This window comes from Haliotis rufescens, unplaced genomic scaffold, assembly GCF_023055435.1.
Source record: "Haliotis rufescens isolate VD_foot unplaced genomic scaffold, xgHalRufe1.0.p SCAF_6, whole genome shotgun sequence".
Lineage (NCBI taxonomy): Eukaryota > Metazoa > Mollusca > Gastropoda > Lepetellida > Haliotidae > Haliotis > Haliotis rufescens.
This window is the reverse complement of record NW_025964334.1, coordinates 50199753-50225040: the sequence shown is the minus strand read 5'-3', so window position 1 is coordinate 50225040 and position 25288 is coordinate 50199753. Positions and strand designations below refer to the sequence as shown.

General features: G+C 40.7%; 1 protein-coding gene across 1 annotated transcript; it reads right to left on the bottom strand.

The window, feature by feature from the left end:
- Window positions 1-10: 10 nt before the first annotated feature.
- Window positions 11-21252, bottom strand: LOC124112135 (transforming growth factor-beta receptor-associated protein 1-like). Its single transcript, XM_048386366.1, has 22 exons — window positions 21042-21252; window positions 19218-19270; window positions 18502-18595; window positions 16981-17079; window positions 16269-16355; window positions 15367-15471; window positions 13983-14117; window positions 13122-13282; window positions 12632-12764; window positions 12205-12300; window positions 11011-11115; window positions 9372-9563; window positions 8284-8477; window positions 6986-7054; window positions 6527-6599; window positions 4974-5108; window positions 4736-4836; window positions 3594-3705; window positions 2924-3084; window positions 2430-2502; window positions 1714-1904; window positions 11-489 (listed from the first exon to the last, which is right to left on the bottom strand). Exons 1-22 carry the CDS (start codon window positions 21114-21116, stop codon window positions 312-314), a joined length of 2622 nt encoding a protein of 873 aa, XP_048242323.1. The 5' UTR covers window positions 21117-21252; the 3' UTR covers window positions 11-311.
- Between the last annotated feature and the right edge of the window lie 4036 nt (window positions 21253-25288).

Below are 25288 nucleotides of genomic sequence, written 5' to 3'. Positions count from 1 at the left end.
ATTAGAACGCTCTGAATGGTTGGATGAAAGGTCGTTCTGACATGACCCTTAATTGGATGTCCTCAGATCTTTGTTTAGCATAGCAAGAATTAAGATCTGATTTTAATGAGATTGTACAAGCATTGATGTTTTATCAACAAATAACAAGTCTTCATCTTGAACGCGCACTACCCACTGGCATCTCACACACCAGGTCCCTGCCTTGTAGACAAACATCCTTGACATCCACCATTCTTCAACGACTGTAATATGCAGTTTATAGTCTGTGTGCACCTCTGGCTATTATGATTGTGTTGTATTTCGTCATGGTATCATTTCCAGTTGTTCCGAGCTTCTATATCCACCTTCTTGGGCACGAGGGAGCTGAAGAGTTTCCCCGTCACGGGGCACACATATTTGTTCTTGGCACAGTGCACGTGAGTCACAACTCCATTGGGGTATCTAACAAACATTGGCTCGCTGAACGCACGGTTACATACAGCACACATTCTGAAAATTCAAAGGTTGTTTACAGTAAACATTCATATTTGCCATTAGGGATTCTTGTAGCATGTCAACTGAATTTCTTTATTTTCTCATAAAATCTTTACTCTTAAAGAAGTTAAAGAACACCCGACTCTTTCATATAACTAATTATCTGCATGACAGATTGACTGTTGTAATATGTGCAAGTGAGTTGGGTTGGACGCCGCTTTGAACAGTATTCCAGTTACATCACAGGGTGTCAGCCTAATGTGGGAGGAAAGCCAGAAGCGATGCAGATCTTTGATGTTTACCACTTTGGTGAAACCAATGAACACAGGTATGGTGCTGACAAACCTAGAAACACAATCGGGGGAACCAGGAACCAAATCCATGATCATAGGTTTCTGGTGTGACCAAGGGACGCAACTCTGCACAGCAAATTGACATGTATGAGAAGACTTGGGTCCCTGTGCCCCCTAGTAATATGAAAGAATCGGGTGTCCTTTAACTTCTTCGGGTAGCAATAAGGGGGATAACTCTACCTTACAAGAATCCTTCTGATACACATGACACTGAGAGACAGATTATCTATTGATTGACAAGTGTTGGTGTCAGAAGCAAAGACTAGTAAAGGGAGATAACTTAGGCTGTACTTGACATAAACAAACATCACAAGCATCACATGAGCGTGGTTTGTAGATGATCCCATGATTTTGTTGGAATAGGTTAGATTCTGGAACCTGAAGTAGCTGAAGTATGTTACTTTTTCATCTATCACTATGTATATTGGTTACATGTAACATGGATTAAATAACAAATAAAATAGAGGAACTTATTCAGAGATATAAAAAAAATAACTAAATCTGTTATTGACTTATAAGACGTGTTATCCATCGAAAGAAATTTCAAGTACACTTAATGGATTATCATTATTATAACAATTATACATAAACCATGGTAAATATACATATCTTGTAGAGATAATAAAATATGGCTATGTTTTAAACAAAACCATTAAAATTAATAATATACAAAATATTTGCAGCAATGGCACATTTTCAATGTGAATAGAAAAAACACTCATCTCCTCAGGTATAAACAAAACAAAAAGATTATTAGATAAGTATGGAAGAATATTTTTTATATTACTCATTCATGACTATGTCAGTTATTTTGTGTGGATGGTAGATGGTGGATTGGTGATGAAACAAATGATGAATATATTGTGTGAATGTTATGAGTACTGACCTATCATCATTCATTATAACAGGATCTCTCTGTAACTCTATACAGATTTGTTTAACTGCCAGGTTCTCCCCTCTTGCCATCATCCGCTCGATGTGGGTCGTCCGACTACAGTGCATACTCTTCCGCACCGTCCGTGTCAGAAACTGGGACAGAAGACCTACTGACCAGTGGTCAGGCAGCAAGTGTAAAACCTGCACATACAGAGAACACACATCAACATGGAGTCATCAGTGTCAGACAGAGTAAAACCTGCACATACAGAGAACACACATCAACATGGAGTCATCAGTGTCAGACAAAGTAAAACCTGCACATACAGTAAACACACATCAACATGGAGTCATCAGTGTCAGACAGAGTAAAACCTGCACATACAAAGAACACACATCAATATGGAGTCATCAGTGTCAGACAGAGTAAAACCTGCACATACAGAGAACACACATCAATATGGAGTCATCAGTGTCAGACAGAGTAAAACCTGCACATACAGTAAACACACATCAACATGGAGTCATCAGTGTCAGACAGAGTAAAACCTGCACATACAGAGAACACACATCAACATGGAGTCATCAGTGTCAGACAGAGTAAAACCTGCACATAAAAACAACACACATCAACATGGAGTCATCAGTGTCAGACAGTGTAAAACCTGCACATACAGTAAACACACATCAACATGGAATTAATAAGGAGTAAGTGAGACACTTTACCTTGTTTGTATCAAAATCTGCAACATTACTGTTCAACAGAGCCATGGCAGGTGCCACCAGAGTGTCCTTTCGCCTGCAACAGTTACATCACTGTATCACAGAGGAGAGAGGGGTATAGGTGGTGAACCACATTTTATACTGACAACACACTTCAGCTTCAGCTTCAGCCACAAAACCAGATATTTTTTTATTTAAACTCATCTTCACCCTTGCCGAACTAGACTGCAATTATGGAGTTATATTTTGACTTGACTAACAAGTCTATGCATAGTCCAATCAAAATTGTGCAACAAAATCGACATCTGGTTCATAAACTATCGTGCAGACTTTGGTCAATTGCAGGATTTGCAAAACAACTGTACCGTCAACTTAGGGTCACCAGATCTTATCCAATCAAGGTGCTCCGTGATTCGATACATGACAAGCTGTATTGAATCGTGAACACCTCCCTTACGTAACTATTTGAAAGCTATTTTCACAAAATGTGGACTCACTCATAGCTTGGGTCTAGGTAGACACTGAGCAGTATATGGAAGAGTCGCTTGCGGTATGATGGCTCCTTGCCATCACTGTTTACAAGGCAGTAGTTCTCGGCAGCTCCAAAGTCCTTCAACTTGTGAACGAGGATCCTGAGCGCCTTGTCGTGTTCTTCCAGCTGCAGCAGCAGAAAATCCAACCATCAGATTCTGTCATGGACAACTCCTCATCACACTGTCTTGTATTTATGTTCACACGACGCTTAAATCTTTGTTTGACCATGTTTACTGAATGATCAATACACTTCTTACTCTTATCTCACCAAAAAGTTACATCTGCCATTTTATTGTTTGTTTGTTTTTTGTTTAACACCACACTCATCATATTCCAGCTATATAATGACAACTGTTTTGTAAATATTTGAGGCTGGACCAGACGATCCAGTGATTGACATCATGAGCATCAATCTACATTGATCTACACAATTGGGATCGATGACATGCATCAACAAAGTCAACAAAGTCAACAAGTCTGACCACCTGATCCTGCCAGTCGCCTCTTATGACAAGCATGGTTTCCTGAAGATCAATTCTAACCCAGATATTCACGGGTGCCATTTTATGTCTGGTATGGCCTCAAAGATAAAAATACCACTGCATTTCCTCATATCCATACTGAATACAGTACCTTCCCATACAGTATTGCACATTCAGCATGCATGTCCGTCTCCTTCGCCTTGCCGAGGATCAGCTGCACCCGGTAGAGGTTGGAGATCTGCAGCATCTGGCGTAACTTGGACCTAGATGCATAGAAACATCACATGGAATTTTTGTCATTAAAGACATTGGTCACACTATTTTATTTTATTGTTTACAGATTTTATTCCACATTCCAACGTTCGGTAGCGTTCGCTCGTCACGCCGAAGACCCAGGTTCAATTCCCGACATGGGTACAATGTGTGAAGCCCATTTCTGGTGTCCCCAGCCGTGATATTGCTGGAATATTGCTAAAAGCGGCGTAAAACAATACTCACTCGCTCACTCACCTCAACAAAATGCCTGGGTAAGTCAAAATAAACTTGGGATCTTCAATCACTAAGCTTCACGCAGATCATTCACACTCAACAAGCTATGTATCTGAATGACTCATACTGCACTGAAAGGTCACCCGAATAATCACCATCCTATCCACACATTCTATTTCACAGATCCCCAGCAGCTAGCTAAACTGCTATACTTCCGCAATTCAATCCCTGGTCGGTGATTCAGTCCCTGGCCTCATCATAGCAAAAGATGTTAAAAGATGGTACTTGTAATTACCTTCCTGCTGCTTGGCATGAGGGGGTAAAACAAGAACTGGTGTAATGTGTCTGAGTGGGGTTTTCATGTTTAAACCATGGCATGGCATCTCAGTGGGAAGCACTACAAAAATGGCATTAGTCTGGACTAATACATGCATCACATGGATGACACACAGAGGTGCAAGCACGTCACTAAAGTTGGTTGGTTGGTTTGTTGTTTAACACCGCACTCAGCAACATTCCAGCTATATGATGGCAGTCTGTAAATAATCAAGTCTGGACCAGACAATCCAGTGATTGACATAATGAGCATCGATCCACGCAATTGGGATCGATTACATGCATCAACCAAGTCAGCGAGCCTGACCACCCTATCCCGTTAGTCGCCTCTTACGACAAGCATAGTCGCCTTTTACGGCAAGCATGGGTAGCTGAAGACCTATTTTAACCCGGATCTTCACGGGTCACGTCACTAAAGAAATGCAACAATCTTGATAGCTCTGTTAAACCCCATTTCAGCCGACCTACCTCGCTATATCTACCTCCTCCTTCTTGACATTATTTGTCTTCATGAGGCTGAGCACAGCATCCAGGTACAACACTGCCAGGTGGGTGTGGTACTTCTCCTTCTGCAACAGGCAACATACAGTCATCACCATCGTGCCCGAAGGGTGGGCTATGATGAACCTGGATGATACAGATTGCTGCAGGATGTGAATACAAAGGACTGTCGAGTCACTGCAATAGGATTAAAGTGTTCACTCACCTCCAGCTTCTTCTGAAAGACGAGGTATTCTAAGTACGTGATGACCGCGGAGGGGAAGCGGTGCAGGTAGTCTATCACTGTGTCTGGTCTCAGTCTCTCTGTCTGCAGCTCTCCAGCTGGCCTCTCAGTAAATATCTGCAACAACAGCATGTCTTAGCATCAACAACAGTGTGTATTAGCATAAACAACATCATGTCTTAACATAAACAACAGTGTGTCTTAGCTTCAACAACAGTGTGTCTTAGCATAAACAACAGCATGTCTTAGCATCAACAGTGTGTCTTAGCATCAACAGCATGTCTTAGCATTAATAGTGTGTCTTAGCATGAACAACAGCATGTCTTAGCATCAACAGTGTGTCAAAGCATGAACAACAGCATGTCTTAGCATAAACAACAGCATGTCTTAGCATCAACAGTGTGTCAAAGCATCAAGAGCATGTCTTAGCATCAACAGCATGTCTTAGCATAAACAACAGTGTCTTAGCTCCAACAACAGCATGTCTTAGCATCAACAACAGCATGTCTTAGCATCAACAACAGTGTGTCTTAGCATGAACAGAATGTCTTAGCATGAACAGCATGTCTTAGCATCAACAGTGTGTCTAAGCATGAACAACAGTGTCTTAGCTCCAACAACAGCATGTCTTAGCATCAACAACAGCATGTCTTACCATGAACAACAGTGTGTCTTAGCATGAACAGAATGTCTTAGCATGAACAGCATGTCTTAGCATCAACAGTGTGTCTAAGCATGAACAGCAGTCTTAGCATCAACAGTGTCTTAGCATAAACAACAGCATGTCTTAGCATCAACAACAGTGTGTCTTAGCATGAACAACAGCATGTCTTAGCATGAACAACAGTGTGTCTTAGCATAATCAACGGCATGTCTTAGCATCAACAGTGTGTCTTAGCATCATCAACAGTGTGTCTTAGCATAAACAACAGAATGTCTTAGCATGAACAACAGCATGTCTTAGCATCAACAGTGTCTTAGCATAAACAACAGCATGTCTTAGCATCAACAACAGTGTGTCTTAGCATGAACAACAGCATGTCTTAGCATGAACAACAGTGTGTCTTAGCATAATCAACGGCATGTCTTAGCATCAACAGTGTGTCTTAGCATCATCAACAGTGTGTCTTAGCATGAACAACAGCATGTCTAAGCATAAACAACAGCACGTCCTAGCATGAACAACAGCATGTCCTAGCATAAACAACAGCATGTCCTAGCATGAACAACAGCATGTCCTAGCATAAACAACAGCATGTCCTGGCATGAACAACAGCATGTCCTAGCATAAACAACAGCATGTCCTAGCATAAACAACAGCATGTCCTAGCATAAACAACAGCATGTCCTAGCATAAACAACAGCATGTCCTAGCATAAACAGCATGTCTTAGCATCAACAGTGTGTCTTAGCATCATCAACAGTGTGTCTTAGCATAGACAACAGCATGTCTTAGCATCATCAACAGTGTGTCTAAGCATAAAAAAACAGCACTATAAAGTGCCAAACGTTTCTGCGGGTGATATGGTCCTTACCCTGACTCCCTGATCTTGATCCTTTTCCAGGGCCCAGTCCACATACTTCCACACAATCTCATGGTCACTCAGGCTGCAACACAAAGACAATAGTTATACAAGCCATGGTTCAGGTGTCAGGTTAATTGGGGTGAAACGATACAGCAAGACAATGATCTGAAATAATGCCAGCTTGGGCCAGCAGATTTAATACTTTTTGGCAAAGACTGCACACTTCAAAACCCTATTTTGGCTGGTTATCAAACTTGACCTTCGTTTCATGAGCGACTATGAACAAACCAAGTTTGGTCAAAATCAATCAATATTTTGTTCAATTCAACAGTTGGAAACCAAAACATGTCAAGTTGAGTCTGAGCCAAGAATTGATGAATCTGCAGTGTGAAAGATGTTTTTAACCAATAAAAAAAATCTTGGTTCTAGATACAAATGTTCAATGTGATAAATACAAAGGCAACTCACTTGGCAAGAAATTCTACCACAAAATCTATTCCAGAAAAACTCTCATCTCTCAATGTGTCATCCACCAATCTAAAAAGCAAATAGCACAAAATAAATATGATTATGTAATATTTTGCATGTAAAAAACAAATAAAATATATTTTCCTACAAGTTAGTAATTTTCATTTTTGAAAAAAGCCTTGCTGTACTTGGATATTCCATTTGGAACAAGCATGCGATACAACAATGTTCTCATATCTCCCACCAATATGACATCTGGAAATGAGCACTTCCACCATTACCACTAAGTGAAAGTCGTTGCTATGGAAACTCGAAAAAATAATTTTAAAAGAAATCCAAACTATCAAAAGGCACCAGTTTACCACTAGACCTATCTATGTGCCAAGTTTGGTCAAACATCTTCAAAATCCAGTCTTTTTCACGTCATCTCCGGACATATATTTTCAATATCCATGGTTGAGAAGGCTGGCTTCCATGACAACAGCAAGATCTGATGGTTCATGATCACTAACAGAGTTCCTCTGCTCATCAATACAGGCACTTTCAAAGGATTTGGGGAAAGACTTATGTTCTTGTGATTCTGAATTTATTATTTTGAAAATGGTGCTTCCAACAATACAGAGCTTCTACAAGTCTTAAAGGTCCAGTCACTTAGCCATATAGCAAGGGTTATAAAACATATTAGTTTCATTTACATCTATCTTTTGATATTTTGCTTCATGTATGATTGTTTGTTACACTAAAAAACGTGGTATCTTATGAAGGGTACTTTCTTGTCATATCTACACCCTCTATCTAGATTTGATGCTGGGGGCATAATCTGCCAATAAACCCATGGCTAAAGCCTTGTATCTACACCCTTTAGCTAGGTTTGAACCTCAGCATATAACATGAGAAATGACCACAAAGTACACCCTCTATCTAGATCTGATGCTGGGGGCATGCTCTACCAATAAACCCATGGGAAGATTCTTTTATGGATCCACATCCTTTAGCTAGCTCCGAACCTCAGCATATAACATGAGAAATGACCACAAAGTACACCCTCTATCTAGATCTGATGCTGGGGGCATAATCTGCCAATAAACCCATGGGAAGATTCTTGTATGGATCCACACCCTCTAGCTAGCTCCGAACCTCAGCATATAACATGGGAAATTACCACAAAGTACCCATGGGGTATACATCCATTCTAGTAAGGAACTACACCTTTTAGCTTCATTGAACCAGGATTAATAATCTGAGAAATCACAATATACCTAGATCTCCCATGACCCTGGAATCAGTTGTGTACTCACTTTGTCCAGATATTGATGGCCTTATCGTACTCTCCATGAAACTTGTACAACAGCCCCAGTGCATGGTACCGATGGAACCTCTCCAGACTCTCTACACAGTCATTTAAATCACAGCTTGAATCCACAGCAATCAGGGGAATTAACTCTGGCGAGTTCACCTCGGCATACAATCTCAATAGCACAGTATCAATCAGCTGCAAAACAAAGGACATTCAAACACATTTAATCAATTGCATCAACAAAAAAAGAATACTTTTATATTAAATAAAAATAAAATGTACCGTGAGAATCAATAATATTTGTTTTGAACCTATTTTATTTACATTCACGGTCAAATGGATTAGGCAAAAGATGTCCTGCGTATAACGCTCTTTCCATAAACATATATACAGATTAGGGCTGGTTATCAATATAGATCATAGAGATCGATAACCGCTAACTAAATATTGATCAATTACCGATAAATATCGGAGAAGGAACTTGAAGCAAATATGCAAGAAGTATGTCCTGATGTAAATCAACAGATATCATGCCATTGTGAGCAGTGACACATTTATGCATAGATTACTTTGTGGACATTTCAGATGAAACGAAAACACTTGCTTGCCTTCTTCGCCAATTGCCAATATTCACAATGACAATCTGTTAGGGTAAATCTAAACTTGATTTCATCACAACAGTTTATGTGAGTTATTATCGATGACAACTCTTTCATATCGATAATCGTTAATATTTCTTCCCATCACAAAATAATTCTGATTATCTACCTTTTTAGCAAGTCCTAATACAGACAGCGGACAATAATGTAAATATTAAATATTGAAATATATAAAAGGCATACAAAGTGCAGAACTTTTATGGAAATAGTAACATTAATAATTAACAAAATACCAGAAACTGTTGCTATGGTGAATACTGTGGTATGCCAGTCATCTAGTGAGAAGTTGTAAATGGTAAAACAAGAAAAGTAAAATATGAGAATATTTCTTGCAATGTTTCTTTGACTAATGACAAACTATATTTTGGACACAAAACTAAATATCTCATCAAAAATAAATTGAAGATGCAGAAAATACCACCATATTTACCGGATTAATGCCAATGGCTTGTTTGGTTCCTTTTATCTCTTCTAAATAGCACCTCAAGAAATGTTTATATTCAGGTATCAAAGAGTCATCTCCCTTTGTTAGTTGATTGACATCTGCTATTTCATGGAGAGGGGGGGCCGACCTGACGAAGTTGACACTGGCAGGCAGCAGGTGAGGATACAAACTGATGATCTGCCATAGGAAACATATTAAAATGAATCAGTTGACATAATAATAATAATAATAATAATAATAATAATAATAATAATACAGATCCATGATTATGAAAAAAAGGAGGAGGGGCTTTTTGTAACTTTAAGTTACCCCCCCCCCCCAAAAAAAAAAAATAATAATCACAAACCCGATACGTAAACCATCGGTAATTTTTCTTCAATAACCAAATCAACATGTTATCAGAATCCCCACTCTGGCTTCGTCACATACATCCTGGTGGCCAAAATCTGAAGAATATGATTGATTGACTGTTGTTTTAGCCCAGTGAGGTGAGGTGCCTTGGGGTGAAATAGGGTTTAATGTCATATTCAAGTTTACTGCACATACATAGCGACGTTCATGCATATATGTGTGAGTGTGGCTGCTTGTACTAGTCTGGACAAATACTGGTTTTATCATGCTAGCCTACTGAGATACCATGCCACAGTGTAACAGTCATACCCTGCTCAGACACAGCATACTGTGTATTGCCTTTTGGTATGATGCGGCCAAGGATAGAACCATCGGCCTTACGCTCTCTGGGAAGGTGCTCTATCCACTAGACCATGGAGGCAGTCTAGTCTAGTCAGCAATATCATAGCTACATAGGGGTAGAATTCCTTGTGACCAAAATCAGAACAAAGAATGTGATTGGCTGAATATTGTTTTGGTCCAGTCAGCAATATTACAGCTACATCTAGTCTTGACAAACCAGTGGTCAATAGCATGAGCAATGATCAATATCATCAGGACACAGTACTTACAATCAACCAAGTTCAGTGTTTGAAACAATATGAAACCCAACAAGACAGTAGGGCAAGTGACCGGTAAGTGTTGCCTGCCCATATCAAAATTACCTGCCCATATTCAGACATAAATATGGAAAAATTTAAAAATATGAGTCTTAATTCAGTCGAAATAATGCAAACAACTACTTGAGAATAACAAGAGTCATCAGAAGATAACAAATCCCTCCAACCCTAACAATAGCAAGAGGCACCACTTCATCACCTGGTCAATACATGTACCAAGTTTGGATGAAACATCTTTCACGGTTATCTAGTTCTGCTCCGAAAACGAAATACAGAAGGACAGACAGACCAAATGATAACTATAATAAATCTGAACAAAACTGAATACATAAGTAGTCTTAAAGTTATTTGTCAGACAGTCAGGCAGGTGGAGGAAAATCTCATGCAGCCCAAAAGAAAAGTTACTAGCCACGGCAGGCGGACAGACAGTTATTTCAGACACTGATCAATTCGCAAAAAGTACTAAAACTTCATCATCTATCTGCCACCTAAATCCAGAGATCTCCTAAAAGGTGCATAGTCATATACTCTTTTGAAAATCCTTTTGTTCAGTTTTGATCTGGAATACAAAATGTCACTAGTGTCATGGATGCACGGCTGACACGGTGCCTCACCTCTTTGATGTCCACCTCCCCCTCTTGGAACAGTTCCGTCGCCTCCTGCCAGTGTTGCTGGGAGAACTCGATGAAGCCAGCTTGCTGCTGGATGCGGTGGTACATCTGAGAGACACACAGTCAGAGGGTTTGGGGAACAGTATTTCAGTAATATCAGTAAAAGTCAGCTAAAATATCGGAGAAAGTCCAGAATATCTGAGATATTTTATTTGAAAAACTGATTATTTACTACCAATTAATGAAACACCTTATGTGTAAACATAATCACATAAGCACTGACTTCTTATTTATCTAAAAGAATTGACTTCAATGTTTTTGTGTTTTGGGAGGTCTTAACTTAAAATGTGTTGTGCATACAGTGTAAATCCGCAATATTCGCAAGTGTGCACGGGACATTGGTTTTTATGTCTATAACTCCATAAACACAACAATATATTGAAGTCAATTCTAATACCGCATTCGACGTAATAAGCGCCCAGGGCGCTCTTATTAGAATATTATTTTGGTGAAATAAACAGAGTTGAAAGATAAATTTTGTGGTTTATGCTGGCAGCCTGAAATGCTAATGTACGACAGATATGTTTTTCCAGAATTTAATTGCCAATAATAAAGGGTGACTATAACACACGAGTGCGCATTATAGGCGAATTGGGGAAGGAAGCGGTGCGTATTATATGCGAATAGGGGTCGGAAGGGATGCTAATTGGGATTGTTCACTAGCAAATCTCGACGTAGGTGCTTATTAGAGCGGGGCGCTTATTACGTCGAATACGGTAAATGTCAACAATAATAACTTCACAGGCTGTTTATTTAATCATTAAAAAAACTGGAGACAACAATACAGAAAGAGTGACATTGTTTTGTACTTAATGAACCCAAGCCCCGCCCATTACATTATCAGCCAATCAGGATACAATAGCCTGTTAGTGGGTACGGGCCTTTTTACTTTTTTGTAACCGTCAATACATGCAATTATTTATTTATGTATGCACCTCACTTTCATTTTTGTATCAGAAAGGGATATTAATCATGTTAAAAAAGTGAATGGTTTCAGATCACTTCATTTTCCAGGACATTGACTGATTGTCATCCCAAATGTCCAACAATATAATTCAGCCGAGTGCAAACCGGCAACATCGGAAGCGTTAGTTAAATCTCCAATATCATCATCATCATATTTCAGCCACATCCTACCTTGAGGAACTTCTCTCTACTGAGACCTGTCTTCGTGGCGTTCTTGGCCAAGTCTAGCGCCTCCTTCACCCTCTTGTCAGCCAACAGTGCTTGGATCTAAAACAGAAAATGTGTATTACCTGTGCGTTACAGACAATAGATGTGAAATCATAATAATTCATTTGAGATGTAACACATGTCCCAAGTATTTATCTTGTTATGATGGATGCTCAATGGACAACAATGGGTGGTGAAATGGGGTTTAATGTTACGTCCAAGATTATTGCACTTATACAGCGGCTGCATGTGTGTGCGTGCGCGCGCGCTGAGTGAGTGTGTGTGTGTTAGTGTGTGTGTCTGGCTGCTTGTACTAGTTGCACTAATACCGATGATATAGTGCCAAACAAATGAGATACCATGCCACAGTTAAACATGAACAGGCTCCTACCTGTTTCTCAAAGGCCACAGGTACAAGAGAGTAGATCTCTCTCCCTGAGGCCACAAACAGCCGACCGTCATAGTCCCCGAGACACACCCCGCCCTGGAAGGGGATGGCCTGCTTCTGTTGCTGGTCCAGGATGCTGGGAATAAGACCAAGCTGATGATATTTGTACGACAACTGATTCAACAGAGGAAGAGCACTTTCTTTCTCTATCTGTATTTCTCAATTTTCCCTCCGGTAAAGAGGATCTCAAGTTTCATATTCTGATATTTGTACGACAACTGATTCAACAGAGGAAGAGCACTTTCTTTCTCTATCTGTATTTCTCAATTTTCCCTCCGGTAAAGAGGATCTCAAGTTTCATATTCTGACATTTGTACGACAACTGATTCAAACAGAGAAAGAACACTTTTTTGCTAAATCTGTATTTCTCAATTTTCCCTCTGGTAAAGAGGATCTCAAGTTTCACATACAGTTTAGTTTGCACAAGACTCACCTGTGTACTGTGATGAACTCGTCATTCATTGCCAGGATGTAGGGGTGGACGTAGCTGACGCTGACCAGGTTATCTGACCACTGCATGGGTGGACGCTGGGAGATGCCCGCAGATGTCACAAACATGCCCAGGGCACTTGGGCCAGACAGCAGGAACTCATCCTGTACACACACAGCAGGCTTCAGCATCATCAATTAAAGTCAATGAGTCCTTGTCAGAACCCCTAACGTCAAAAGTTAAACCATGTACATAAGGGTTTCCCAGATTCAAATACCATAGCTAAAAAATCATCAGCAATTTTCTTTTAAGTGATGTCTTTGATAGGCATTTAGAATTTTGGAGAACATGAATATGTGACACTTTTTTATGGACAGCAACTTCTTTGCACAACGTTTCAGAGCTCCTTCTTGCTCCTTCATCAGGTGAGGGGGCATAGGTGGCCCAGTCATCTAAGGCGCCGCGATTCGCTGTGCAGAGTTGCGTCCCTTGGGCACGCCAGAAACCTATGAATCCCGGTTTGCCCCATTAAGGTTTCTAGGTTTGTCAGCACCATACGCATGCTCGTGGGTTTCATCCAAAGTGGTAAACGTCTGAAACCTGCATCACTTAGGGCTTTCCTCCCACATTAAGCTGACACACCGCGATAAAACTGGAATAGTGTTAAAAGCGGCGTTAAACCCAACTCGCTCACACACATCAGGTGAAAGCCTCATAAAAAAGTGTCATGTATTCTTTTAGGGTGTCAACAAAATATGATACAGACCTAAGATGAATACAACCACCCTTCCACCACCTAGCCTAAAATAATGACAGTGTTGCCGATGAAGTTTGTTGTTAGTGTGGTCTGCAAAAGTTGTCTACCTTGCTGATTCTCTTGACTATTGGCGTCATTTGGTCGTTGTCGTAGGGGAACAGGTCTTGCATGGAGTTGGTGTCGGAGTTGATGACCATGTACTGGGACGTCAGTGCAGCACAGATGTTGACACCATCGACACCCTGGTATCAACAAGAAAACAAGCTCAGAGATAATGCATACATGATTCAGACATGTTGTTGTAGCATGACCTAAATGCCTAACCACAGTCACAGTTTGTTCAGACACAATTGTATTAAGTTTTGTAATATAATGGTATCGGTAGACATATTGTTTCTACAATTACTGGTTCAGTCATGGCAACATTATTGCAGAACTTACCACGGCCACAGCTGGTTCAGATATGTTGCCATAGTAACTTTGGGTGCTGAACATACCACAGCCACAACTGGTTCAAATGCATTGCCATAGTAACAGGGTATGTTGCACAGATCCACAGCTGGCACTGACATGCTGCCATAGTAACATTAAACCCTAATCTCACAACTGGTTAAGACAGTTTATCATAATAACATGGCACATTGGACTTACCACAGCCACAGCTGGTTCATACAGGGTGTCATAGTAATACGGTATGTTGGACTTACCACAGCCACAGCTGGTTCAGACAGGATGTCATAGTAATGCGGTATGTTGGACTTACCACAGCCACAGCTGGTTCAGACAGAATGTCATAGTAATACGGTATGTTAGACTTACCACAGCCACAGCTGGTTCAGACAGGTTGTCATAGTAATACGGTATGTTGGACATACCACAGCCACAGCTGGTTCAGACAGGATGTCATAGTAATGCGGTATGTTGGACATACCACAGCCACAGCTGGTTCATACAGGGTGTCATAGTAATATGGTATGTTGGACTTACCACAGCCACAGCTGGTTCAGACAGGATGTCATAGTAATGCGGTATGTTGGACTTACCACAGCCACAGCTGGTTCAGACAGAATGTCATAGTAATACGGTATGTTAGACTTACCACAGCCACAGCTGGTTCAGACAGGTTGTCATAGTAATACGGTATGTTGGACATACCACAGCCACAGCTGGTTCAGACAGGATGTCATAGTAATGCGGTATGTTGGACATACCACAGCCACAGCTGGTTCAGACAGGGTGTCATAGTAATACGGTATGTTGGACTTACCACAGCCACAGCTGGTTCAGACAGGATGTCATAGTAATACGGTATGTTGGACTTACCACAGCCACAGCTGGTTCAGACAGGGTGTCATAGTAATACGGTATGTTGGACTTACCACAGCCACAGCTGGTTCAGACAGGTTGTCATAGTAATACGGTATGTTGGACTTACCACAGCCACAGCTGGTTCAGACAGGTTGTCATAGTAATACGGTATGTTGGACTTACCACAGCCACAGCTGGTTCAGACAGGGTGATGTCCCGGAGGTGGATCATCCGGTCCTCTGTTACCGTGTACAGCTGCAGCTGCTTCTTCTTGAGTGCCACACAGACCTGCAGACAGGAAGACAAGCTTTAGCTGATCAGCAGGGGATAGTCACTAATTCTATCTACCAGTTCAGTTGTCTTCTTCTAGCTGTTTCATAACTGACAAGGCATTGACGATTGATTGAGAGAGATACTTTGGTTAACACTGCCTTTAAATATTGAAAGGTATATAAATATGATCAGGTATATAGGTTAACCACTTTGGTGCAACCCAAGGAAATGTCATCTTCCCAAGGCAAGGGAGTTAACTGACTGTAAAAGTCCAGTTTCCACAATTGCCAAACTAGGCTGGAATTTCCAGGTTCGATCGTAGAGCCACCAGTGGCTTTTACGAGTTAGGTCCCTTCTATGTCCCTCCTATTGACCAATCAGATTCCACCACTACATATCACTTGCATTCGCTTCAAACAAAATGGTAGCGACCAGTCAAGACGACCTGATCAATAATCAAGATCTTTATTGTAATAATATGGGTCTTTCCTTGCGAAGTGAATCAAATCGCTTGCACACCTTCATTAAAAACATGAAAAGATTTGAAAAATATCTGTCTGATGTCCAGTTGGCGGTGCAGATGCTCCGCAAACACAGCAATTGACCGAAAGCTGGACAGTAGTGGCCATGTTGTTATGAACCAATGTCAATTTTGTAACTATAACTCCATAATTCCATCTAGTTCGGCAAGGGTGGAAACTTGCCCTGCCTTGGGAAGATGCAGAAATGTGCATTTCGTTGATAAACCCAGAAGCATAATGAAGTATTTTTCACAGGATGTTGATAAGAACAATTCATCAGAGCATTCATACCTCAATACTGAAAGGGTTTGTTCGCAATGGGTTATGGTTGACACAGAAACAGGTTATCCCCTTGATCTTTGCTCCACTCAAGATCGGCTGAAACAACAAGTGTACCTATGAAATGGTTTGTAAACAATTGATAGTGATTCAGTACTGCATTAACAGTGTTGGTATGTCGTGATAACGTCTCCTATAAGAGATGCCAGTTGAATGAAGGAAGCTTAGGGGGGAAATATATTTATGGGTGAATGAATGAATGAATGAATGAATGAATGAATGAATGAATGAATGAATGAATGAATGAATGAATGAATGAATGAATGAATGAATGAATGAATGAATGAATGAATGAATGAATGGGACCCCATATTTTATAACTGGTGAATTAACCAGAACATCAGCTAAAATTTCCCTTATTATCCTGACCCGTGAAGATCCGGGGTAAAATAGGTCTTCAGCAACTCATGCTTGCTGTAAAAGGCGACTATGCTTGTCGTAAGAGGCGACTAATGGGATCGGGCGATCAGGCTCTCTGACTTTGTTAATGCATGTCATTGATCCCAATTGCATGGATCGATGCTCATGATGTCAATCACTGGATTGTCTGGTCCAGACTCGATTATTTACAGACCGCCGTCATATAGCTGGACTATTGCTGCGTGCAGCGTTAAACAACAAACCAAACCAAATCCCTTATTATCCTAGCAAAAAAAATCCTTACCTCCAGGTCAAACATGTTGAGCAGAGTGAGCGTGTTGTCACACACGACCAGGATCCTGTTGAGCGCTGATGCACCTTGCAGCTGAGTGATGGCCTTTTTCTGTGGAAGATGAAAGGTAGGAGCAAAAATCAGGACATACCAGTACTGCAACTAGTATGAACATCATTAGGGTTGTTCTGACCCATAGACTTCACCAGTGACTGATTCAGTTTCAACGATTGAATAGATCGTGACATCTGTTACTGATATTTCATTTTAACCATTTTCAGATGAGGCTTCAAAAGTGATGAATTGTGGGGAGGCCTAGTGGTCAAAGCGTTTGCTCATCATGCTGAGACCCGGGTTCAATTTCCCGTATGCCCATTTCTGGTATCCCCTGCTGTGATATTGCTGAAATATCATTAAAAGTGGCGTAAAACCATACTCACTCACCCAAAAACAATATTATTAGTCTTTCTTACCTGTATCATGGATATGAAGGATGCTGAGACGATTGCCATGAATGGCTAAAAATTCAGTGTAACCCATTTTTTCTTCTGATATCAGTCTCACACAGTCAACTTTTTAAGCATGCATCTCTGATGGTCTGACTGCTATTTTTGTTTTACATTTAGTTCATAAAATAAAGGAGAGCATGGCACCTCACTGTAATTTATTAACCAGGTACCCAACCCTTATATTACCCTACCCTACCCGGGTACCCACTGTAGGTCTCAAGGGATAGGTACAAAATGTCTGATTGGGAATAGTTTGACCATAGCCTTGGCGAAATGTTTGTAGATACACACATATAGCCAGATACTTTTTGCCATAAAACAATATATCATGAGACTAACAACAAGTCTGGTTAGTCCTGTGGGTATCCAGGTCCAACTCAGTACCCCTGACCCGAGTAACCGAGTTACCTGTCCCAGCCAAAATATGCTTCCTCAGTGTTTACCATCATGACACATTAGCCCATATGCATAGATATGAGACCAGAGATAATAAATAGAGTGATGGAGGAAGGCAAACCAGTGGATCCTGGCATGTCAAAGGGGCACAACTTCACACCGATTATTCACGGCAGGGGACACCAGAAATGGGCTTCACACATTGTACCCATGTCGGAGTGAGTGAGTGAGTTTGGTTTAACACCGCTTTTAACAGTATTCCAGTTATATCGCGGCGTGTCAGCTTAATGTGGGAGGAAAGCCCCAAGTGATGCAGGTCACAGACGTTTACCACTTCGGTGAAACCCATGAGCACGGGTATGGTGCTGACAAACCTAGAAACATAATCGGGGCAAACCGGGATTCGAACCCACAATCATAGATTTCTGGCGTGCCCAAGGGACGCAACTTTGCACAGCGAATCGCGGCGCCTTAGACAACTGGGCAACCCGTGCCCCCCCCCCCCCCCCCCCCCCATGTCGGAATCAAACCCGGGTCTTCGGCGTGACTAGCGAACGCTTTAACCACTAGGCTACCTGACTGCCCCAAGTAGTCTAAGAGATCACATTCCAACAACTGTGGTACTCACCACTGCTAAGTACTTGTGACCTTGTTTCTCACTCTGAAATGAAACCCTGCCTGACGAGGATGTCTTCTCTTCAATAGTGTAGTGAACAACAAAACTGTAAAAAACAAAATATATCCATGGATGTAAGATGAAGGTCCTCATCAAACGTCTTTAATCATATTGACCTTTTTGAGAATCACATTTGATTTGATTTCTCATGCAACTGGCAAAATGATCAAATATAGCTATACATTTAAAAAAAATGATTTACAAATTGTTTGAAAGGCTTGAAGTTGACGGATGAAAAATGTATCATGTTCTTCATTCAGTCTTGCTGTATAATGGTATAAGGATCTATACCGACACATTGCCATTACAGTAATGAAGAAGTTGTTATCCATAAATTGCGTCTACTTTGTCTGATTTACAGAATTAATACAACATTAGAGGTGAACAATAACAGTGAACAAAGCACCATGAAATTTGAACAAACTTATATAATGACATCCTACATATCCTAGCTACCATCACAAGCTGGTATGTTTAAATTGTTGATGAACATGATGATCCAAAAATATGAGTTTTTACCATCATAAAACAATAAATGTATACTCTCATAACTCATATCCAAACACTGTGGTAATTAATCCCTTGTGTAAGTCAAATAAGGAATTTCAGCTTCAGATGATTTTCATGCCACAAGAAATTATTCCTCCTTCTAACTGGTAGTTGCTCACCAGTCATTTGTCCCAATGTACAGGTTCTTGCCACAGACATCAATGCACTCAATCTGAAAATGATACATTACCGTAACCGACGTAATAAGCGCCCAGGGCGCTCTCAAAATTAGAAATAGGGGGCTCTTATTAGAATATTATTTTGGTGAAAAAACAGAGTTGAAAGATAAATTGCGTGGTTTATGCTGACAGCCTGAAATGTTTATATACGACAGATATATTTTTCAAGAATTTAATTGCCCATAATTAAGGGTGCATATAACACGCGAGTGCGTATTATATGCGAATAAATAAGTCTTGTGTACATTGATCCATCAGAAGGGGTGCTAATTGGGATTGTTCACTAGCCAATAGATATGCAAATATCACCATGGACGCTTATTAGAGCGGGGCGCTTATTACGTTGAATACGGTTAAAAATTACAAAACAAACATGGCAATTGATGATGTTTGAGGCATAACATCACATGAAGGCATCAAACACGTTTGAGTCTATAAAACTGAACTTGTATTTCGGCATTATTTCAGTAGATTTTAGTCTTAGTGAGTGAGTTGGGTTTAACGCCGCTTTTAACAATATTCCAGTTATATCACGGCGTGTCAGCTTAATGTGGGAGGAAAGCCCGAAGTGATGCAGGTCTCAGACGTTTACCACTTCAGTGAAACCCATGAGCACGGGTATGGTGCTGACAAACCTAGAAACATAATTGGGGTGAACTGGGATTCGAACCCACAATTATAGGTTTCTGGCGTGCCCAAGGGACGCAACTCTGCACAGCGAATCGCGGCGCCTAAGACGACTGGGTCACCTGTGTCCCTCTTTTAGTCTTAGTAAATGGACTAGAACAAGCTGATCTTACTAGGCCAGAAGGGTTTTTACTAGACTTGGGGTTTGGACTAGTGGTTAAAATTGCAGACTCTGATAGTTAAGGTCCACAAACACATTTGGCAATTGGAAAGTGTTGTTTCAACTCTCTCGTAGTGAAGCGATTCTCACTTTTTTGTATGATCACTGAAAACCACAGACACAGGCTCACCTTTAGGGAGTGAGTTGGGTTTATCGCCGCTTTTAACAGTATTCCAGTTATATCGCGTCGTGTCAGCTTAATGTGGGAGGAAAGCCCCAAGTGATGCAGCTCTCAGACGTTTACCACTTCGGTGAAACCGACGAGCACGAGTATGGTGCTGACAAACCTAGAAACATAACTGGGGCGAACTGGGATTCGAACCCACAATCATAGGTTTCTGGCGTACCCAAGGGATGCAACCCTGCACAGCGAATCGCGGCGCCTTAGACGACTGGGCCACCCGTGCCCCCAGGCTCACCTTTAACCAGCTATAACATTTAACATTGTTTATGGGGTGAGGACATACCAAACTAGTCATCTTGCATAACAGACATGATATCAATAAATGGATAAAATGATGTTTTACAAATCTCTTGATTTCAGCTGAGACAATTAAGTATGAGTAAGCTGCGCCCATAAACTGCATTGTTACCCAAATTATATAATATATTTGGGTCAATTTTGATCCAAGCAGTGAACTGGCCAGGCATTTTGACTAGATCTATCTGTGGAGGAGTGATTGGAAAATATTTTGATTTATGAATCAGGAACTTCTTGCAAAAATGACCAGAATGATTAAAAAGGGAGACTTTATGCGTTGTCAATAGAGCAAGCTTTGTGGCACCGTTAGCTGGAAGGAGGGGTCCAACTGACACACAGCTTAACAGTCGTGCCTGTATTTTGATCGATGAACCCTCCTCCAGGAAAAGTGTGAGTGTCGCTGTCATACTCAGCTGTCAGTTTCAGTTATTCTTACCTGAGACTTCGCTTTGTCAGACATTAATTTTACCCGCTCGATGGCGGGTACCAACTCAAATGCTTTGACACTCATTCTCAATCTCGTGTGCGTTCGTAGGAACTTAAAATATGCGTAACATCCTGTTAGTTTCCCCTCTAGCGTTGTTCATTACCGACTCAGCCGATGGACAGCGCCATCTTGGATTGACCTGCCATCTAGCGATAAGGAAACTCCCACTTCAAGAGAAATAACTCTGACCGCAAAACTCTGGCGCTTCGCTCACTCGTTTAATATTTCGTTTGTAAACGGGGGAGTCTTCATGTCGCTAATATCGAATATTTTAGAGATGACGAATGAATGATGTTTTTTTGTTTTGTTTTTTTAAATTTATCAATATTGAAACAACTGATAACTGTAGCGCCTCGAAACACCTGCCCGCCCGACCGTCCGAGACGGGCTGTTTTCGTCTCGGGCAGGTAACTTATATTTTATATGTAAAATATATAACATTGGCTGGTTGGTTTATTGTTTAACGCCGCACTCGGCAATATTCCAGCTATATGACGGCGGTCTGTAAATAATCGAGTCTGGACCAGACAATCCAGTGATTAATATCATGAGCATCGTTCTACGCAATTGGGATACGATGACAAGCATCAACTAAGTCAGCAAGCCTGACAACCCGATTCCGTTAGTCACCTCTTACGGCAAGCATAGTCACCTCTTACGGCAAACATGGGTTGCTGAAGACTTGTTCTAAACCCCGGATCTTCGCGGGTCGGCAACTTTCTAACTGGGCAAGTAACTTTTTATGAGTTGTCAGTCCTGCTGTCTGGATAGATTTTTTAATGAATATTCAACACTGATAACTGTCATGATTGCTGTTGTAAGTTTAAAGAAGATGAACATCATGCAGTGAGTTAATATTGAACCTCTCATCAGCAATAGCTCAGCCATTATATAGCACGAGAGCACATTTTGTTTGATTAAAGCATATACATTTAAATAGTAAGGTAAATATCACAGATACAATAAAATACAAACAATACGGTTAAACGCAACACATATATCTAAGAACAACCACATGACCGACACTAAATGTATGTCGTGAGGGTGTCAACCGCCATTCTCCGACTCTAGGCATCCGGCATACCACTTAATTTGTCTTGGCATCCAGGGTGTCGTTGTACAAAACAACCTTAGCGCTACGACTATCGTAAGTCTATGTTAAGGTATGGGAGTTAGATCACCTTAGCGCTAAGATCGCTTTGTACAATGGCACCCAGCTTAAGAACTCTGGAGTCATGTTACTGATACAGCTGTACAAGTAAATTAGACTGAGACTGGGATTTTCACATGGCATGAATGACAGTGTGTGCTCGCAAGCTTGGAGATAAATAGTTTCTTGATTTGCCACTCTTTGAAGGAAACAAACACGAAAAACAAATTTCAACATTGAAATATTGGCATCCGCGAACCGCGAACCGCGAACATTTTATGCCATCCAGCGTACCGCAGCGTCATCCAGATTACCACTTAACAGGGCTCGGCATCCGACCGCGTACCATGCAAAAGGTGTTTGGCACCCTCTGTTATTTCAAAACATATTCACATTTTCAAAATCAATTTCAAAACCAAATGCCCACAAACACGAGTTACCACTCCTTCACATTTGCTGCTTTTGGTTGTTGGTTGGTTTGTTGTTTAACGTCGCACTCAGCCATATTCCAGCTGTATGACGGCGGTCTGTAAATAATCGAGTCTATTTTATTTTATAGCAAGTATGGTAGGTTTACAACCACCAGTATCCAGAGCGATGACGTAAATTCTGCTCTGGCACACCAGGCCAGTAGAAGCAGGTTCAAACCTCTTACTTTTTCCCACTGATTTTATCAACACATTTTCAACCACTTCACCAACTACACACATACAGAGTATTTTTATGCGAAACCGAATTCAGAATAAAAACAACATCATTTTTGGCTTTCCCACGTGAAGCTGACACGCCGTCATATAACCGGAATACTGGTCAAAGCGGCATTAAACCCAAGTCACTCACTCACTCGTAGTTTCGCTAATACTTTACACTCACCCCTCGAAGTAATAGGGGATAAAAGCTATTTCTAGCAGTATGAATGGATTGATTTTTGGGTGTGTCGGGTGAGTGGGTAACTAACAAAAGGATAAGGGTCTATAGTAGTAATCAGATACACTTTCATCTTCCTGTAGAAGAGAATTACTAATGTTATACAGAAACAACAGATTTATGAACACATAGATTTTTAATCCTCGGCGGGGTACGAATTTCAACATGCAATCCCTTGATAACGTTGTCCTTCACGCTAGGGTCGAGTTGATACTGAGTAAGACCCGGGTACCTACAGGACTACCCGGACCCGTAGTTAGTCACATGATATATTGTTTAATGACAAAAATTATCAAGAACTGTTCGCATTTCTTTCTGACTAAGCACCCATTCCTTCTGATTTTTCATATGGTTCAATAAAGATATAACTTAATTCAGCTTCAGTGTATGCATGACCAGATTGTTCAATACTTGTATATAAATACGTTTTGCCAGCGCTATGCTAAAAAATGTCACCAATCGGACATTTTGAGACATCTCCTGAGACCTACAGTGGGTACCCGGGTAGTAAATTTGGACTCGTCCCAGCCCTTCTTCACGCTGTGCTGCGGTGAGTGTCGTCATCACAATTGTAAGTATTAACCGAGCTTGGTTTATTTGTACATTATTATGTTCATTGTACCGTTGTAAATCCTGGAGGTATGTTGCTATGCAAGGGCCTGTGAATCTGGTTTGCACATCTAATTTCAATATATATTATGCATTTTATCCATATTTGACTTATTGCCTATAATGATATGCACTTTATTTAAATAAGTAAAATCCTAGACGTTTAAACTTGTTTAAATTTTAAACATTTTAAAACTTTCAACATGTACAAATTCTGAACATGTCTAGACGTTTAAATTCCAAATGTTTAGATTACAAGGATGTTGTTATTAGGCTGTGAACGATTTCATGTATTTATAGACCCTAAAGTGATAAGACAGAACACACCAAAATGTGTATTCCGTTTAGAATTTAAACATACCTAAAATGACTTTTATGTGTTTACATTCAAAACACATTTTCACAGTGCATGGAAATATTCTACCCTGTTGTACTCATTCTACCTCTGACATGAATGGGATGCAACGGTTGGCACGTGTAACAGCTTACAGCTTCCGTCCAATATAGATGGTTGGCGTTGCACCCCAATTTGCCATACTTAATACATAATTTTATTTTGAACCTCTCTTATAGTTGTTTTTACAAGTATAAATCATGCTCTGTTGGAAAGTTCTATTAATATGAAAAGAATTGGTGAATCAATATTATAATGCTCAAACGTTGCAACAAGAACAAAACTTTCTGTCTCTTTTTGTAAATGCAGTCTGCTTTAATTGTATGTTAAACATTTAGTTTATGAGCTTCGTTTTGATTCTTTGTTTGTTGTTTACGCCGCGCTCAGCAATAGTCAAGCTATATGACGGCGGTCTGTAAATAATCGAGTCTGAACCAGACAATCCATCATTGACATGCATCAGCCAAGTCAGCGAGCCTGACCACCCTATCCCGTTAGTCGCCTCTTACGACAAGCATAGTTGCCTTTTATATGGCAAGCATGGGTTGCTGAAGACCTATTCTTCACCCCGGATCTTCACGGGAAATCAATGATAGAACATGCACCATCACCACAGCAACCCATGCTTGTCGTAAAAGGCGATTTACTTGTCGGAAAATGCGACTGACGGGATCGGGTGGTCAGACTCACTGACTTTTTTTAGTTCATGTTATCGTATCGTATCGTATCGTTATCGTAGGTCGATGCGCATGGTGTCAGTCACAGGAATGTCTGGTCCAGACGACTAGATTCTATTTACAGACTGCTGTCACATTATTGCCCAGTTCGGTATAGGCCAACGGGATTATCTCTCCAAGACCGTTCCCAAACGTGATCAGGTGGTTAGGCTTGCTGACTTGGTTGCTTCTTGTCATCGTATCGGTTCTACGTAGATCGATGCTCATGATGTCAATCGCAGGATTGTTCCCGAATCGAAATTCACTGACCGCCGTCACATTTATTGCCGAGAGCGGTAAAGGCCAACGGGATTATCTGCCCCAGACCGTTCCCTAAATTAACAATATAAATGTTGAAACACAACTACAACCATCAGGACAGTTACGTCAATTAATAAAG